This window comes from Camelina sativa, chromosome 7 (genome assembly GCF_030686135.1).
Source record: "Camelina sativa cultivar CO46 ecotype springtype chromosome 7, ASM3068613v1".
In the NCBI taxonomy this organism is placed as follows: domain Eukaryota; kingdom Viridiplantae; phylum Streptophyta; class Magnoliopsida; order Brassicales; family Brassicaceae; genus Camelina; species Camelina sativa.
The window spans coordinates 15,076,987-15,095,067 of NC_141886.1; the positions used below are offsets into that span (position 1 = coordinate 15,076,987).

Genomic DNA, 18,081 nt, shown 5'->3' on the forward strand with positions numbered 1-18,081 from the left:
AAGATGACGACGATGACGATGACAAATTGATTTTATTGGGAGAGATACTTATGAGAAGAGAGATGAAATACTCAAAAATTGTTAGGATTGTGTTTGTTTATGTTTTGGATGTAAAATACGTTAAAATCTAAAGTGAAACAAACTCCATTGGAAATAGAATAACAACAATTTTACAAGTGTTTTAAAATCATCTAACAAATGTTAAATCTAATAACAGCAGATTTTATTGTACTTTTTAAAATACCTAATTGAATAACGCTAAATTTTGAAATACACCCAACTTCATTAAAATCCAAGGTTGAATAACACCCCCTAAATTTATAGTTATCAGATTGAGAGACGACTTCTTCTTCTGTCTCTTAATTAGTTAGGTTTACTATTCCTTAAAAAATATGTATTTAAAGATTAATTTGTTTTGTTGGAATATAAAACAGCAGAAGGGATTTGGAATCAGAAGCTCCTCCTCGAGATCAAGGCTCTTGTACAACGAAGTGATTCACCGCCTGGAGGCACAAGATCCTGTCCGCCTAGTGTTCACAACTAGCTACGCTCTACGTTTACAAGCATGACATGACATGTGTTTCCCTTTCTTTTTAATTAAAATAAAAATCCCTCTTTTTCTGTCACCAAATAAATTATTTATATATATATATTAAGAAAATTTCTACGCAACGTGTGGGGTTTTTTTTTTTTGTAACCCGTGGGGTATATTAATATGGTCAAATATGTCATATTTTATAACTAAATATCAATGTTCTAAAATATACTAGACGCTAGTCGGGCAGTGCATTACCGTTTAACAAATAGCTATATACGCGACTATATATACGAGATATATACGATTAATGTATTTTACCAAAAATATATATAGATATGATAATTTATAAATATATTAAACATAAATAATTAAATATATATACTAAAACAAATAAATATCAAAATCTCTGTAAAAATATTTATGAAATTGTCAAACCAATAGTATCAATCTTTTATTGTAACCCCAAATAGTCTAAAACTCAATAATTGAAATAACAAAATAAAACAGAAAAATAAACCAATTTAAAACTTTAAGTTCTTCATATCCGTCAACTTGTAGAATCTGGTCATCGTCAAACTCGCAATCAATATCATCAAGTTCTTCTTCATTGTCGGATATGAAATCATCTAACTCTCTAATTTGATCTGGATCATCAATGGTTGATCGAAATGGTTCTTCTTCACCTATATCACCTTGTAAATCGAATTGTAAGTCCTCTCCATCATTGGAAATCCCATCAACTAACCATGATTGAGCATTAGAAGCATGATTCGCAACCAATATATCATCATTATTCTCCTTTTGTCTCTTCCTTTGGTTCATCAATCTTAAATTAAATTGGACATACACAAGATTGTTCATTCGACTTACAGCAAGTCTGTTTCGTTTCTTTGTATGTACCTACATATAATAGTAGGGAGCTATATAAATTAACTGAACCATTGAACTATATGCATAAAAATCAAGGTAATTGAAAATTAGAGCAAAATAAAGTCTAACCCCTTCAAATGTACTCCAGTTTCGTTCACATCCGGATGAACTTGTAGTCAAAGCCAAAATTCTCTTAGCCATTTTTGCTAAATTAGGAAAAGCATTTCCATATGTTTCCCACCAATAAACTAAAAATGTAAAATATAAACAAATGTAAATGATCTAAGTAAACATGATCGTGATGGAGTAGAACTACATGCTCGTGTTCTGTAAAAACCTGCAAGTGTTCTGTTTGAAAAAAACCTGAAAGTGTACCAATGAAACGATGATACAAAAAAACAATGATGCAAATCCATGCTTTGTTTGGAAAAAAACCTGTTCGTGCTCTGTTTTTAAAAAAACATGATCATGCTATGTTTTAACCAATGAAACGATGATACAAAGAAACGATGATGCAAATCCATTCTCTGTTTGAAAAAAAAACTTGTTCGTGCTCTGTTTTTAAAAAACATGATTGTGCTATGTTTCAACTATGTACTCGTGCTCTGTTTGAAAAAAACATGATCGTGCTTTGTTTGAAATAAACCTGGATCATAATCCTCCTTCTGGCAGCCTATGATGGCCCATGGTTTTCCAAAGTTCCCTTCTTTGTTTTTGTAAATCGCCAGTTCAGAGTTGATGACTTGACATTGTGTGTTGACATCATTGGGGAAAAATGCAGAGACACACTTAAAGACTGCATTTGATACCTCATCACTGGAGGCTTGGCTTGAATCTTTATAGAAGTAGTATGGGTTCCACAAATAACCTGTCAGATGCAAAGGATTGTCAAGTCGACCCTTAATCTTTTCTTCAATGATACTCAATATCGGCTTAACATTTTTTTCCACATGTTTTAATCCATCACTGATTTGTTTCTTTGCTTCTATCAGTTCTCCATGCAGAAATACCATTGTAGGCTTCTTATCTCCATCAACAAGTCGAAGCAGTTTGACCAATGGTCCAAAAACATTCAAGCACATTATCACCCCATTCCAAAATTTAACACTCATCACTGTGTTAAATGCCTTGATTCCTTTGGAATGTTTCGACCATTTGCAGTTTCTCCACTCACCGCTAGAAAACATGGCTGCTAGTTGATCCCTCTTGTCCAAGAGACTTTGCAAAGTAAGAAATGATGATGCAAATCTAGTAACACCAGGTCTCACAATGTTTGTCCTATTTGTGAATGTTCTCATCAACGCCAATGTCTTATGATGAGCATATATGAAGATTGTGAAGTCTTTCGCCATCTAAATTGTGCCTTTGAATCTTGTGAGTTTCGATATGCTTTCAAGCATCAAATTGATGGAGTGAGTCGCACATGATGTCCAAAATATACTCGGCTTGATCTCTTTCATCATTCTTTCCGCAACCATATTGTTAGCAGCATTATCAGTAACCACTTGAACTACATTCTCTTCACCAATCTCCTCAATGCAGCCTTTGACATACTCAAAAATATATCCACCTGTATGAGCCTCATCTGAACTATCTTTAGATGAGCGAAACATTGTACCTCCTTTGCAATTAACACACAGATTCATGATACTTCTCCTTTTTCGATCAGACCAAGCATCTGTCATAATCTTGCATCCATTCTTCTTCCACTCTTCTTCTTGTGGTTTCAGCAAACCATGAACTCTATCAACCTCTTCCTTAAGTAAAGGCTCTCGAAGTTGGTGTTGACTTTGTGGTGTGACTCCTGGACCAAATTTTCCTATAGCTTCAGCCATTAGCTTAAACTCATCGTTTGCTATGGTATTGAAATGAACCCCTAAAGCATACACCCACCTAGCAATATATTGTTGAACCTTGTGTAGCTTCTCTTTCCAAAGAGCATCATTGATATTTTGTTGCCTAGTTGGAAGAGGTCTAGATTCTGGATTGATGTTTGTTGCAAACTTATCCATTGGACCAAGTGTCCTTTGCATCTTTCTTGAACCCATTTCTTCAAGTTCAATCACATCATCCATATCTCCACTGCCATGAACATTAACTGTCTGCCGCAGCTCATCATCTAGAGTTACCTTCTTCTTCTTCTTCTTCTTTGCTTCCTCGATAGCAGTCTTGCACTTCTCTTGATCATCCTTTGATGATCTTGGACAAGCATAAACGTTTCCAGGAATTTTGGCAATGTGTTCTTTTATCATGTAAGCACCTCCCGAAAATTCTTTTCCACACAATTTGCATTTAACTTTGTCGAGATTCTTCGAATCAGACATCCATATTCCCAAGCAACATCTTTCGAGTTTCTCTTCAAAACTGTAGAATCTGACACTCCACTAGGTTCCTCATTCAAACCAGAATTCATTGGAACTTGAGATTCCTGAAAATAATTACAAAAGATAAATATGCATTGAGATTCCATCGTATCAATGTTTGATGATATCAAAACAGAGTTTTACGATTTCAAGCAGAGTTTTACTATATCAATACTCTGTTTTTATGATATCAAAACAGAGTTTTACAGTATCAAAATTCAAAACTCAAACCTAGTTTAACGATGTTAAGTATCATAGATCTATAGTCAACAAGACAACAACAATAGTCTATAGATGATAAAGCCAAAAAAGAAAGATCACATAATCAAAACAAGAGAATGGGAGTAAAGAAAACCTGAAGACTCTCTGTATATAGAATGAAGTTTAAGAAAAGTGTCACGGCAGTAGAAAACGAATAAAGCTTAGGGTTTCTTCAATTTATAGGTTTCGTTTTATAGCTTGATTGAAGGTTAAAAAAAAACAAAATACGGACGTATATATGATAACAATATAATCGTTCGTATATACGCCGTTTAAGTAACCGAATTCGACCAACCCGTATATGTTTAAACCCTTAGCCTATAAACGGTACAGTGGGTCATCGTTTACCGTATACTCACCGTATATATGGTCGCATAGGCCGTATTTTAGAACATTGCTAAATATGATGTGATTTTCCCAAAATATAGACACTTTAAAGTAAATAGACTGACAATACTAGAATTCGGAAGGGTCGCAAAATTGGATAATAATGATGAGAACATAACCGGTTAACCGGAGTAAACCGGCATTATTTATATCGAAAATAGAGTTGAGATTATTTTGTTTTTGTTTATCTTTAATTAGAGGGATTGTATCTCCACTTAGTCAAGGGGTTTAGTGGGCTTGTTTCTTTCTTCTTCTGTATTTAAATATCATCGATTAATAATAGCAATGCAAGTGCTGATGCTGAACATGAATCAAACAGCCAGAGGTAAGTCCAACAGCAACTATTGTTCTGGGTAGATTTAAAGGTTAAACATGAATGGTTTAGATTCTTTTTCCTTATCTACTCGCCGTTAAGTAGATAGGAACCAATATCCGAGAAGGTAGTCGCATGAATGCATGTCTTAAGTCTATTATGGCCTTCCATTTTATAAGTTGGGTGCCCATGGAAGGTGTTGCCAGAACGTTAATCACAAATATTTCAAAAGATTTTAGAAATTTCGTAATAAATATTTTTGGGAAAACCACTTTGCCTAGGCTTGTTTGTTCATCATCTGGAAATGGGTTGTTTTGGCTTGGCAGTGTTGCATTGTCAGAGATTGAGAGGAAATGGAAGGAAGAGCTGGATCAAGAACTTGAAAGAAAGCGAAGAGGTAACTGCAATTTTCATGAACTCATTGTTGCGCACTGCACATTTCTTCGTCTTTTCCAGCATTTCATATGTCTCACATGACCACGTTGTTTCTAGTGGTGTATCATTTTTTTACCACAATATATGTACATAAAATCAAATTTCAATGTAGAGATTACACGGCAAGCAGGGATGGGATTTTCATCCCCTAGAGACAGAAGCTTGAGTCGACATAGAGAGAAGTCGAGATTTGCATCTCCAGGCAAATGATCTGTACAAAAAGTCCAGCCAATTTTGCACTTTTGTCTCTAAGGCTCTTGCTGTTTCTAAAGCTTTGCTTTTTATAATTCGACTGCTCAACTAGTATATATGATATACCTATATATAATGTTCCTCGTATGAGCTAACTTGCAGTTTGAATATATATAGCTAAAAGCCTAAACTATTTGCTGAAGTACAGTGTGATGTGAGAGTGTTGGAGTTGAGCCAACCACAGAGCTAGCATATAGGTTTTATAAGATGAATTGCCAGATTTGTTCTATGTTTTGTGTTTATTTGAATCATTTAGCTATTGGTTTACAATATATATTCGACTTTTTAACAACTTCTACAATATACATAGGCGAATTACTTGACCTATCTACAATCACTGGATCTATAAAAACAATAAGTGTTGTAACAAAGCCACCGTTATCTCAAAGAAATTGCATGAACATGCAAGAATGTCATGCATACCACATTACCAGACAACAGGCACATCAAGTGCACTAGACTAAACATAGAATTGTGACATACAGTATACTGATGCAAAGAAACATATGGAATTTGACCCATACTAACATAGAATTTAAATCTAGATCACAATATACAGAATGCACATTGGAAACTTGAGAGTTGAGAAGTTGCATTCTTAAATAAACTGATAAAATTGTTGCATAGAAACATAATTCATATCACATTACTTAACTCAAACATCATTTGTGAAGAAACTATACTTACGTAAGTGAAATGGATCATTTTTGTTTATAAATATATTTTTACATTTATGCATGCATTTAGCTAATATATATATATATATAAAACATTGGCTTTATAAACGAAAATATGTTTTATAGTTCTCCGTACCTTTGGTCGGCGCCGTGTGTATGCATATATGGTTGTAAACTTGTAAGTGGCAAAGATGTTTTTAATCGTGCATCACACTATTAGAATCCCCCAAACATGATTATCCAATTAGTCACCTTTCAAGATAATATTTTTTTTAGGTTCTCTTGAAAGTTTGAATACCTTAACATTTTTCTTATATAAACCATTTGATGAAATTGTTCTCAACATCCCACTTCAAACACCAAGAACACAAAATACGAACTAGCTAAAAGGCTATAAGGAACTCTATCTGCAATGGCGATCACAAGCACCTCCTACGCGATTTGTCTCATCCTCTCTTTGGCCACCATTGCCACTGCTGATTACGATGCACCCTCATCTCCTAAACCCACACTCCCACCTCCAGTTTACACTCCATCGGTTCACAAACCTAGCCTCCCAACTCGTGTTTACACAGCACCTGCCCAAAAGCCAACTCTCCCACCTCCGGCTTACACTCCACCGGTTTACACTAAGCCAACTCTCCCACCTCCGATTTACACCATGCCGGTCTACAAACCTACACTCTCACCTCCGGTGTACACTAAGCGAACTCTCCCATCTCCGCTTTACGCTCCACCGGTCTACAAAAAGTCTCCAAGCTATTCTCCTCCACGTCCATATGTACCAAAACCAACCTACACTCCACCCACCAAGCCATATGTCCCAGAGATCATTAAAGCCGTTGATGGCATCATCTTATGCAAAAACAGCTACGAAACCTACCCTATTCAAGGTACAAAAATACTTAAAAATATATTTTATAAAAATGAATTCTTGTTTATAACCTTGGACATGTGTGAATGCATAAACCATCCTTCCTAATTAAAAAGATTCGAACCTAAGGCATATATAACAGAAACTTTTAGTTCAAATTATAAACTTTGGTTGATTAATTTTCATGTAGGAGCAAAGGCAAAGATTTTGTGTTCCGAGATGGGATCTTACGGGAAAAGCAAGAACGAGGTTGTGATCTACAGCAATCCAACTGATTCTAAGGGATACTTCCACGTGGCGTTAACCCATATCAAGAACCTATCTCACTGCCGTGTCAAGCTCTACGCATCTCCAATCGAGACTTGCAAGAACCCCACCAATGTCAACAAGGGCCTCACCGGAGTTCCTTTGTCGATGTACTCCGACAAGAACATAAAGCGTTTTAACGTTGGTCCTTTCTACTTCACCGGTTCCAAGGCTGCTCCCACCACTCCCAAATACTGATCATCATCACATTACTATGAAGATGAACTTGCATGGCATATAATGTCGCTTAAATCAATTTATTATTTGAAAATCTTTTTTCTCTGGAAAAATGTTCTTATATGTTTGTTCCGAATTCATTTGATTCATTGCACAACCAATGCATTATGTTTTTCTATTTCATATAATAAAATTTTAAGAAGAAAAACAATATGTGATTATGTATGAAAAATTCAATAGTAATATATATTTTATTTTTGTAGATGATAAAATTTATTACTTCTGATGGTCATTGCGTCAACGTCTTGTTTATCTTTAAAACCCATACAAACAATAGTTTAGTCGCTAGTCTCATGCTCCTGGTAACGCTTGAAACAAAAACCCATCAAACATAAATTAAGTAGGAATAAATTCTACTTAAAGCTAATACATATATCGTCTAAAAATCGTCTAAAAAACATTTTGCAAATACCTAATCATAGGGGAGGAGGTAAATATCTTGGTTTACTGGAACAATCTGGCAAAAAGATGAATGAGATGTTCTATTACATCATTGAAAGGGTAAAAAACAAAATATCTTCCTGACGAGGACGACTTCTATCACCAGCTGGTAAGGAAATACTTATAAAGTCTGTGGCTTTAGCAATGTCTGTTTACTCCATGTCCTGTATTAAACTGCCAATGGGTGTGCTACCTGACATAGAAAGCATTTTACAAAAGTTCTGGTGGGAAAAAAGTAATAAAGACCGAGGAATTCCTTAAATTGCTTGGAAACGTTTACAACACACAAAATCGGAAAGGGCTTTAGGATTCAAAGATTTGGCAAATTTTAATGACACCTTACTTGCCAAACAAGCTTGGCGTCTTATACAACATCCAAACTCCTTATTTGCCAAAGTTTTTAAAAGCAGATACTACAGAGATGATTGTATTTTAGATGCAAAACAGAGAGCAAACCAGTCATACGGGTGGTCATCAATACTTGAAGGTCTTAAAATTATCAAGTTAGAATACAGATATATTGTTGGTGATGGCAAAAGTATTCGTGTAAACCAGGACAACTTTGTATCAGATCATCCACCGAAACCGATTCTCAGCACCAACCCAAACGACACTCTGCTGCATGTCTCTGACCTTATCGTAACATAGGGAGCACACCGGCAATGGGATACTGAGAAGATTAGGGAAGTCATATCTGATGAAGATCAAGAAATCCTTACAAATACATATCTACCACAATCAACCCTCCATGACAAAATTATATGGAATTACAATAAAAGTGGTGATTACACAATTCGATCAGGATACTGGCTATCAATGCATAACCCGAACCAACCAAATAACCTTCCGCCTATACCCCATGGATCCCCTGATCTAAAAAGGAAGATTTGGAAGCTAAATATTATTCCTAAGCTCAAACATTTCCTCTAGCGTATATTATCTAAATCCTTACCTACCCTTACACGCTTAGGCTCTCGTGGAATGAATCTGGACCCAATTTGCCCCAGATGTTTTCAAGCAGACGAAACTATAGAACACATTCTTTTTCTATGTCCTTATGCTGAATCAGTCTGGCAAATATCTAATGTTCCTGTTTCCTTACTATACACCACATATACGAATGCTGAATCCTTCATTGCAGTTTTGGTTATCATAATTGTAGTACAACTACAAATAATATGAAACTTTTACCATTTTGGCTCCTGTGGCATCTTTCGAAAAGTAGGAACTCGTTTGTTTTTGAAGGGATACAGGATAAACCGAATACCATTCTTCTTCGTGCTCTGTCAAATAATCGAGAATGGAACTCGATTCACAATAACAACCACCACAGAATCATTCAGGACAGGATGCAGACAAAGAGAACATGGACCAAACCTCCGGCGCCTTACATTAAATGTAACTACGATGCCAGTTTTGACTACAACACTAATCAAGCTAAATGTGGATGGATACTCAGAGATCAAGATGGTATCTCCCAAGGATGGGGGGCTTCAGTGTTAGGTTATGCATCGTCACCTTTATAAGCTGAAGCAAAGACATTATTAGCGGCGACACAACAAAGCTGGATTAGAGGTTTAACAAATGTTATGTTTGAAGGAGACAATGAGACCCTCACTGCAATGCTTAACGAAGAACAGTTTGATATATCAGTGTTTAATATCATTCAAGATATCAAGGCATGGTCATCCAAATTCAAAAAGGCTAAATTTGTTTTTGCTCCTAGAGACTGTAATAAAACTGCTCATTATTTAGCTAATTTTGGTTGTATTTCAAATATTTTTTACTCAGGTGCTTTTCACCTCCTGTCTGGCTTTCAAACCAGTTGTATAACGATTATTCCCATTCATTAATATAATTCATTTTTGCTGAAAAAAAAAAGCTAATACATAAAATGAAAGATTGATCAACAAGCAATAATCCTTCCCAAATAACACCAACTAAACCTAGAGCTACAAGCAGTTCCGGTTTTTTTGGGTCGTCGTTTACATATTTTGATTCTCTTCATAGATTTGTTTGATTACATAGTTTGATTGCAGTTTTATTTGTCCCTTGTCACCGATTTGATTGCAATTTGATTTCTCTTATCACCAATTTGTTTTCATTTTTTTTTGTCTCTTGTCACAAATTTGTTATTTTTTTTCTTCACAAATTTGTTGATTACATAGTTTGATTGCATTTTTATTTGTCTCTTGTCACAGATTTGTTTGATTACATAGTTTGATTGTAGTTTTTGTTTCCCTTGTCACCGATTTAATTGCAACTTTAATTCTCTTGTCACAGATTTATTTGCATTTTTTCTTTTGTGATCACATATTTGTTTATTTTCAGTTTTTGTCTCTTGTCACCGATTTGTTACTTTATTTGATTGTAGTCACATATTTGTTTTTAAATCTATGTTCTTTACTTACAGTTTTGTTGGTCTTTTGTCACAGATTCATTTAATTTGATTTCAGTTTTTTTGTCCCTTGTTACTTTTGTTTTTTGTGTTTACGAATGACTAATAATAATCTATTCGTTTTGTGTTTAGGAATGTCATTTTAATCTCCTCGGCAATATGAAGAAGGGAAATCTTCTTTTCAAATAAGGAGCATGAACCATAGCTACTTTTTGAGTAACTTTGGGATTATGAAAAGTAAAATAGGAGAAGATGTGTGGAATGCATTGAAGGAATCATCTTTTGGGGTCTTTCTTAAGCTGTATGAAGAGAAGTATGTGGTCAGCCCAGATGGTACATTACTTCCTCACAAATCAGTTGGCAGTCGATGCTAGACATGAGTTTTGGTCTATTATTGATGGTCAACCACTTAGATTTATGTTGCATGAATATGAGGAAACTACAGGTCTAAATTGTGATCAATTTGATCCGTTGGACAATTTTGATGCTGACCATAAGGAGTTTTGGAAGGAAATGAAAGTATCTATAGTGGATGGACCATCTTTGGATGAGTTGAAATCGGCTTTAGACCTTTGCCAAAAGAGTGAGAAGAGTGACGGTTTGGGTGATGATAAGAGGAAGATGTTAGGAAGGTTAATAATCCTACATGTCAAAATATTTGGGATTAATCATAGATCGAGGATAGCTTTGAAATATGTGAAAAGTGTGCTTGATGAAGAGGCATTTGAGAAATATCAGTGGGGTAGAGTGGGTTTTTCTAATTTAATTGACTCGATCAAGGTGGTTACCTACAAGGGAAAAAATTACACATTGCATGGATGTGTTCATGTTTTGTTCATAAGGATGTTTGAATCTGTTCCGGGTTTAGGAGAACTGTATGGCAATAGACGGACAATCACTCCTGGTCCACCACTAATGAATTGGGAAGGATCTCGTACGCGATTCAGATTTGAAGATTTCATAGCACATGAGAAGGCTGCACATCAAAAGGTATGAAATAACCACAGACTTATTTTCTATTGTCACAGATTTATTAGAGTTGTGACCACAAACTTATTTTACATAGCTACAGATTTGTTTTCATTAAGCCACAGATTTATTAATAGTATCGGTTAATGACCATCGACTTATTTTAGTTAGCTACAGATTTGTGTTCATTAGGCCACATACTTATTTACATTGACCACAAACTTATTTTAATAGCTACAGATTTGTTTTCATGACGTCACAGATTTATTAATTGATGTCTTACTTAAATTCAGGTACGTGTGAGGCATATGGTTCCAGTTTCATTAGAAAATATGTACCCTCAATGGAGTGATGATGATGAGATACACGATCCAAGACTGCACAAGTTGATTGAAGATATCATTGAAGAAACAGAGGAACAACATTCAGAGGTTAGTGGGGGTTTCCTCTCCATTTTAATTGGAATAATAATGGTTTTGTTAAAATTATGTTATGACACATGTTAAAAAAATGTGTATAGGAATCTGGACAAAACAAGAGAAAGAGAATCAACAAACGTCAAATACATGATGGAGTTCTGACTTCCAAAAAGAAGAGGATTGATAGAAATGCACAACATTCAGAGGTTAGTGGTTGTTTTATCTCTGATTTAAAATGTGTTGTTGAAGTTATATTCTGACACTAAATGAAAAAATGTGTACATGAATCTGGAGAAACCAAGAAAGTCATGGTTGGAATTTTTACGATGTTGGAACAAATGAAGAATACCATGGATGCAATGGAAAAGAAAGTTGATAAGCTTGATGCAAAAATCGTTTTTGTAGATGGGACATTTAAAAACTAGATAAGTACAATGGTGGGAGATATCAAACAACTACAAGAGCAAATAGTGCAGAATGAAGCAGACAAATCTGATGAAGCGAACAGTAAAACACCGGTTAGTTGTAATATTTATATTGTCAGGTTCACAGTTATATTTTCTTCACCGCATATTTAATGTGTTAGTTTTACAAATTTGCAGTCGTAGATGATAGTGGAGAAGAAGGGAATATCACAAGATGAGTTTCCTGTTAAATAAGCTGTTAAGAATGTTGCTGAGAGTAAGAAATAAACAGATAAAAAAGTTGTTGTGAAGAAAGAAAAGCAGAATGAGAGAAAGCATCATAAGGCTAAAACACAATGTAGTGGATTGGGAAGTGATCTTGAAGATATAACTGACAAATATTATAGAGACGCCAATAAAATGGCATCCATGTCTGAAGAAGATTCGAAGCCACTGCTAGTAGAACTGTTGGAAATGCATTGAGTATCTTGCAGCAGAAACTCAAGGATGACATCACACCAGTGCTGAAACAAGTTCCACAGTTAGCTTGTTCTCAGAAGTTACCATACATTGGGAACTCAACGGTGAAACGCATCATCCCACATGTTGTAACTTCAACACATGACTACGATCCTATGGAGTTCGTTGAAGAAAGCAAATTGCGCAGACTGTTGGACTGCATTAACGATGATGAGTATGTTTTGCACACCCTTTATTCTATTTGATAATCAAAATGACTTTTAAATTTATTTTGATAATGTACTTGTTTTTTTCAAAGGGAACAACCTCTAGGAAGCGTCAATTCAAATGTGCAGTTCTACAAAATGATTATTACTCCTAGGGATCAGTGGACTGATGAGCATTTTGGATGGTTGTATGATTCGGTAAGTTCTCACAATTTTGGTTTGACTACAGACTTGTTTTCATGTTTCTACAAATCTGTTTTGGTGTGACTACAAATTTGTTTTGGTTTGAATACAGATTTGTTTTGATGTAACTACAGATTTTTTTTGGTTTGACTACAGATTTGTTTTGGTGTAATTACAGATTTGTTTAGGTAGATTTTTTTAGGTTTGACTACAGATTTTTTAGGTGTTAATACAGATTTGTTTTGGTGTTACTATATACTTGTTTGTTTGAGTTCTCATAGATTTGATAAACAATGTTTTCTTTGTTTTTTCAACATATGGATGCTGCAATGACTATGTTTCGCATTAGGTCTATGTGTAATCCTTCACCTTTCCTACCTAGAGTAGGCTTCATGGATCAATGATTTCTTAGTATGTTGCTTTCAGATTTCAACTTTTACAAGTCAAAGAAGTTCTTGTTTAATTAATCGTATAAGAAGCATTACAATGGGGAGCATCCTACTGGCTCGGCAACAAAGAAGAGATGGGGCATAGATATAGATAACTTGTACGCTTGTCTCAATGTCAAGAAGGACCATTGGGTTGCTCTAGATATTAACTTTCCGAGGAGGAAGATCTACATATATGACAACATCCCTACCTATGTCGAAGACAAGGATATCCTTAAGGCTTGTGAAGCATTGCGGAAAATGCTGCCTGCGTTTATGAATGTCATGCAACCTCATAATCCAGGTGTCAAGAAGAGCAATGCTCAATACGAAATTTACATATTCAAGACCAATGTTCCAGTAAATGAGACTCCAGGAGACTGCGCTATATACACTCTAAAGTACATTGAGTGTCTTGCCTTAGGATGGAAATGATGGCCTTAATGATGGAAACATCCAGGTCTTGCGGGAGAGGCTAGCAGCTGAGCTTTTTATTGAAGTTCCAGAATCAAGACCAGCGATCTCTAACCCATTGCCTCGTCGTGCAGAGATAAAGGTCCCATACCTCAAAGATCAATCAGTATGATGAGTCTTTTACATATTTGTAGACTGCAGACTTATTTTCCACGGATTTGTTTTGTCTGCAGACTTACTTTCCATGGATTTGTTTTGTCTACTGACTTATTTTCCTCGGATTTGGTTTGCCTGCAGACTTATTTTTCTTGAAAATATAACAACATAAGTTTAGTACAACCATCCAAAATACAACATGTATAGTACAACAATACAAAATACAACAACAATACAAGATACAACATGTATAGTACAACAATACAAAAGTTTATGCCATCTTGCATGTTTTACGATTATGTCCAGTTTCATTACAATTGGTACATGTGTGTGGTTTCCTAGGCCTATTTTTGTCAAGAATCTTTTCAAGTACTGATTTTATTCTTGACTTCTTAGGTCTACCTGGTTGTTGCTTCGGAATAGGTGGCGCACAAACTTCTGTTGCAACACATTCTGGTATTGGCAATGCAAAATCCCTCGGCATGACTGCGGTTGAATAGGAATTGAACAAGTAGAGCTTGTGAAAATAGGCATGACAAATGGAGGGAGATGTTCTTACTTTCAGCCGCTGCAGTTGCATGTGCACATGACAACTTCTCCAAGTCAAACCGACGACATGAACACTTGAGGTGTCTCAAGTTTACAACATGTATTGATGATCCCCTTGTCACTTGCACTTGATCAGAGTCAATGTCTTGAACACTTAGCATCCTCGCATATTCTACACGACTCGACAAAAAAAAAAAAGCTAACATAAAAAGCTGCAGTAAAACCTATACAAATCTGCAGCAAGGAAAGTTTACCTCAAGCAACTTTTCTACTCCACATCTAAGCAAAGTTGGCAATTTCATGGCATCAGTCCTTCGTTCTGAAAACCACCTTGTCATCATGGCTCTCACAACCTCCAACAGTTGAACGATAGGCACACTCCTAGCTTTAGATAGAAAATTATTCATCGATTCAGCAATGTTGCTTGTAAGAAGATTATATCTATCTCCAGGAAAATGCACACGTGTCCACAAGCGTACATCAGCTCTTTGGAGATAACTATGAAGTTCAGGATGTAACTGTTGGATCTGATCGAATGTGGCTTGAAAATCAACAAATCTATAAGCATTGGCTGCCTTCTTCACTAGACCAAACGCCTCTCGACCTCTAAAACGGACCAATATATTCTTATGCAAATGATATGTGCATATCCCATGACTAGCCTTCAGATATACCATCGAAATAGCTATTGCAATTGATTGGTGTCTATCAGAAATATTTGCAAGGCTTTCATCATCAGGTATCACACAACTGAGTTTCTTGAAAAATCATTCCCATGATTCATCATTTTTCAGTATCAACCACTGCAAAAGCAATAGGAAATATCTAAAAATTACCATCTTGAGTTGTGGCAATAAGAAGTGTCCCTTTGTATTTCCCTTGCAAAAATGTACCATCAACAACCACGACTTTCCGCATGTATATAAATCTGTTGATGCTTGCACTAAATACTAGAAACAAATACTTGAATCTTTGAGCGTCATCAACTTCAAGTCGTGTATATGTTCCAGGATTTGCTCTCTTGATCATGTATAAGTATGCAGGAAGTAGTTCATATCCACTTCTAGGAGTGCCTCTCACCAAAATTCTAGCATGTCTTAATGTCCTATAGGCCTTTCAATATTCAATCTACAACCCAACAACATAAACAAAATACTCAGATATAGCAAACAAATATGCAAACAAATCTACGATGACTACTCATATATAGCAAACAAATCTGCGATAACTACTCATACATAACAAATAAATATGTGGTTATAGACATCACCTTAATTTGAAATCGTTTCCTCAAAGCCTCAGCAACATGCATTGGTAATACGGTTGGTTCAACTCCTCCAACAAAATTCTTGTATAACACACCAAGTATCTCATGAGTTGCTTGTCGAGATCTCGTAGAACAATCTGTAACTGAACATGTATGTTCACTTGTATGTTCACTTAAATACTTTCGGACATGAAATTTTGGATAATCTCCAATTGGTGTAGCATGTACTTTCCAAGTAAATCCTTGCACCCAACACTTTACAACTAATAGGGTTGGCCTTGATTTGTATACATTGAAATCAAATTTCTGTACCACAGAAAGAATCTTCAATCTTGTCTCAAGATGCTCTTTCGTATCATAACATTGACCCACCGCTACATCCACAAAAGCCATTTCTAACTTCACATATTCATCAATTTGAGTTCCTTCAGTTACAAATGTTGTTGAATCTCTCATTACAGGGGCTTTTTCATCGATTTGAGCTTCTTCACTTGCAAATGTTGATGAACCTCTCATTACAGGGGCCTTTTCTTCCTCTACCTCTTCTTCTTGCACCATACCATATGCTGCAAAATTTTCGTCACCAGAATCTTTCCATCAGAATCATCATAATAATCGAATCTGGAGCCATCATCATCTTCATCGTCATGATCTTCATCTAACTTCTTCAAATCTTCTTCATCCCTCTCAGCTTTTCTACTGTAATCAACAAAATCACCCCCAAATTCCTGTTTGGAATCAGTTGAAGCATTATCTTTCACTTCCACACAAAGTCGAAGCAGATCTGCTTTGGATTGTTCCAAAAAACTTTGAAATTGTCTACAATTCGCAACATACTCTTGAGGTGTATCTTGAGGTAATTTCTGCGTAATCTTCTTAGGAAACATGTAGCTCAATTCAACATCATAACATCTCATATCCAAAGCATAATCTTCATAGACCATTCTTATGAAATCCTCATAAAGCGTGTTACCATCAGCTGCTAACATTCGAGATCCTCCCTTGCTATCAACAACGAACAACCATCTTCCTCTTTCAAACATCCATTTTTACATACAAGAATAATCTTCTCCATCTTCAAAGAGTATGGTTTACCATGTTTCACCATAGTTTATTTACACTTTTTGCATGGTTTACTAGCTAGTTTTGTCATTATTTTGTAGTTTAGTCTCTGTTTATGCAGTAAAGTAGGTTTTGCATTGTATTTGTATTGTTTCATGCTTAAACAGGTGATTTGGACTCCAAAGAGCATAGAAATGAGCTGAAAAGGCATAGAGTGCAACCAGCGAAGCAGACAAAGGTTGGAATAGAAGAAAACCAAGGTTCCGAGGACACTCGACCAACACACTCGACAAGACACTCGACCGTGTACAATAGAGGGACTCGACCAGTGAAGAAACAGAAGAAGAAGCCACTCGACCAAGTTACTCGACCGTGCATGGTCGAGCACTTCAAGCCGCCTATGTATTTTTTCTGTTAGCTAATTTAGGGCTTCTCTCTTACCCTATAAATATCTCTTATACCCTATGGTCGTCCACAAGTCAGAATAGGTCAGAAAAAATATCTGTAGCCACCAAAAACCTAGCTTTTACCCCTTTTGGATTTTTAGCATTTGTTTACATCATTTTCCACTTGTGTTCTTGCTTTTTCCCATATTTTCATACTTTGTAAGCTTCATAACTTTCTGAGTTTTACGAATTTGAGTTTGCTGATTTGTATTAAGTTAAAGATCTCTCTTTTATCTTTCTTATCATGTTAGTTTCATTAATTTATGGGTTTGAGTTTATTATCATCATGTTTTGTTCATGTGAGTAGTGAGCTAGGGTTCTAGAGATGGATTAGGCTGGTTTAGGGTTATGGCTGTTTAGATTGGTCAAGCTTGTTTGTTCATAGATCTCTTCCAGATTAGGTGTTCTCTAAGTTGTTCTTATATTTGAGAGGGTAAGAACAGATCTTAAGCTTCTTTGCATCATACCAATTTTTAGGTTGTTAGATAAAGCTAATAATGGAGATTACTGTGTCTAGCCTAAGAGATTAGTTGTCTAGGGAGGTTTTTGACAAATAATGATCTGGGTCTTTAGCGCTACAACGTAGGTGTGAGATCTCAATCGTTTAGTCATTTCTTAGAAACCACAACACACCCGAAAATGACTAAAACAACGTTGTTTTAGTCAATCTCAGTGCTACGTAGACGCCAAGAGTTGCTGACTCAGCACTGTTAAACTCCAACTTATCACCGTTAGAACATATATTG

The 18,081-nt window shown here is 35.7% G+C and overlaps 4 protein-coding genes and 1 pseudogene across 4 annotated transcripts; 3 read left to right on the plus strand and 2 right to left on the minus strand.

Annotated features, from left to right (window-relative positions):
• Nucleotides 1-1,009: 1,009 nt before the first annotated feature.
• Nucleotides 1,010-3,821, minus strand: LOC104704562 (uncharacterized; annotated as a pseudogene).
• Nucleotides 3,822-6,440: 2,619 nt separating this feature from the next.
• Nucleotides 6,441-7,715, plus strand: LOC104701013 (proline-rich protein 1-like). The gene is made up of 2 exons (XM_010416633.2): nucleotides 6,441-6,989; nucleotides 7,161-7,715. The coding sequence occupies exons 1-2, from the start codon at nucleotides 6,509-6,511 to the stop codon at nucleotides 7,472-7,474; spliced, it is 795 nt and encodes a 264-aa protein (XP_010414935.1). The 5' UTR covers nucleotides 6,441-6,508; the 3' UTR covers nucleotides 7,475-7,715.
• A 1,417-nt stretch (nucleotides 7,716-9,132) lies between these two features.
• LOC147941224 (uncharacterized) lies at nucleotides 9,133-9,480 on the plus strand. The gene has a single exon (XM_087458430.1). The coding sequence runs from the start codon at nucleotides 9,133-9,135 to the stop codon at nucleotides 9,478-9,480; it is 348 nt and encodes a 115-aa protein (XP_087314556.1).
• Nucleotides 9,481-10,682: 1,202 nt separating this feature from the next.
• LOC147941225 (uncharacterized) lies at nucleotides 10,683-12,165 on the plus strand. Its single transcript, XM_087458431.1, has 4 exons — nucleotides 10,683-11,342; nucleotides 11,615-11,752; nucleotides 11,842-11,946; nucleotides 12,085-12,165. The coding sequence occupies exons 1-4, from the start codon at nucleotides 10,683-10,685 to the stop codon at nucleotides 12,163-12,165; spliced, it is 984 nt and encodes a 327-aa protein (XP_087314557.1).
• Nucleotides 12,166-14,282: 2,117 nt separating this feature from the next.
• LOC147941226 (uncharacterized) lies at nucleotides 14,283-15,237 on the minus strand. Its single transcript, XM_087458432.1, has 2 exons — nucleotides 14,815-15,237; nucleotides 14,283-14,579 (listed from the first exon to the last, which is right to left on the minus strand). The coding sequence occupies exons 1-2, from the start codon at nucleotides 15,235-15,237 to the stop codon at nucleotides 14,283-14,285; spliced, it is 720 nt and encodes a 239-aa protein (XP_087314558.1).
• Nucleotides 15,238-18,081: the final 2,844 nt, after the last annotated feature.

Excerpts from the sequence above, each read along its gene's own strand:
- LOC104701013 (XM_010416633.2), top strand. The coding sequence starts at position 6,509 with ATGGCGATCACAAGCACCTCCTACGCGATTTGTCTCATCCTCTCTTTG. Across the intron at positions 6,990-7,160 it reads CGAAACCTACCCTATTCAAG|GAGCAAAGGCAAAGATTTTG; the intron begins GTACAAAAATAC and ends ATTTTCATGTAG.
- LOC147941225 (XM_087458431.1), top strand. The coding sequence starts at position 10,683 with ATGGTACATTACTTCCTCACAAATCAGTTGGCAGTCGATGCTAGACAT. Across the intron at positions 11,343-11,614 it reads AGAAGGCTGCACATCAAAAG|GTACGTGTGAGGCATATGGT; the intron begins GTATGAAATAAC and ends ACTTAAATTCAG. Across the intron at positions 11,947-12,084 it reads GAAATGCACAACATTCAGAG|AATACCATGGATGCAATGGA; the intron begins GTTAGTGGTTGT and ends GAACAAATGAAG.
- LOC147941226 (XM_087458432.1), bottom strand. The coding sequence starts at position 15,237 with ATGGTATATCTGAAGGCTAGTCATGGGATATGCACATATCATTTGCAT. Across the intron at positions 14,580-14,814 it reads GAGTAGAAAAGTTGCTTGAG|CGGCTGAAAGTAAGAACATC; the intron begins GTAAACTTTCCT and ends ATGCAACTGCAG.
- LOC147941224 (XM_087458430.1), top strand. The coding sequence starts at position 9,133 with ATGAAACTTTTACCATTTTGGCTCCTGTGGCATCTTTCGAAAAGTAGG.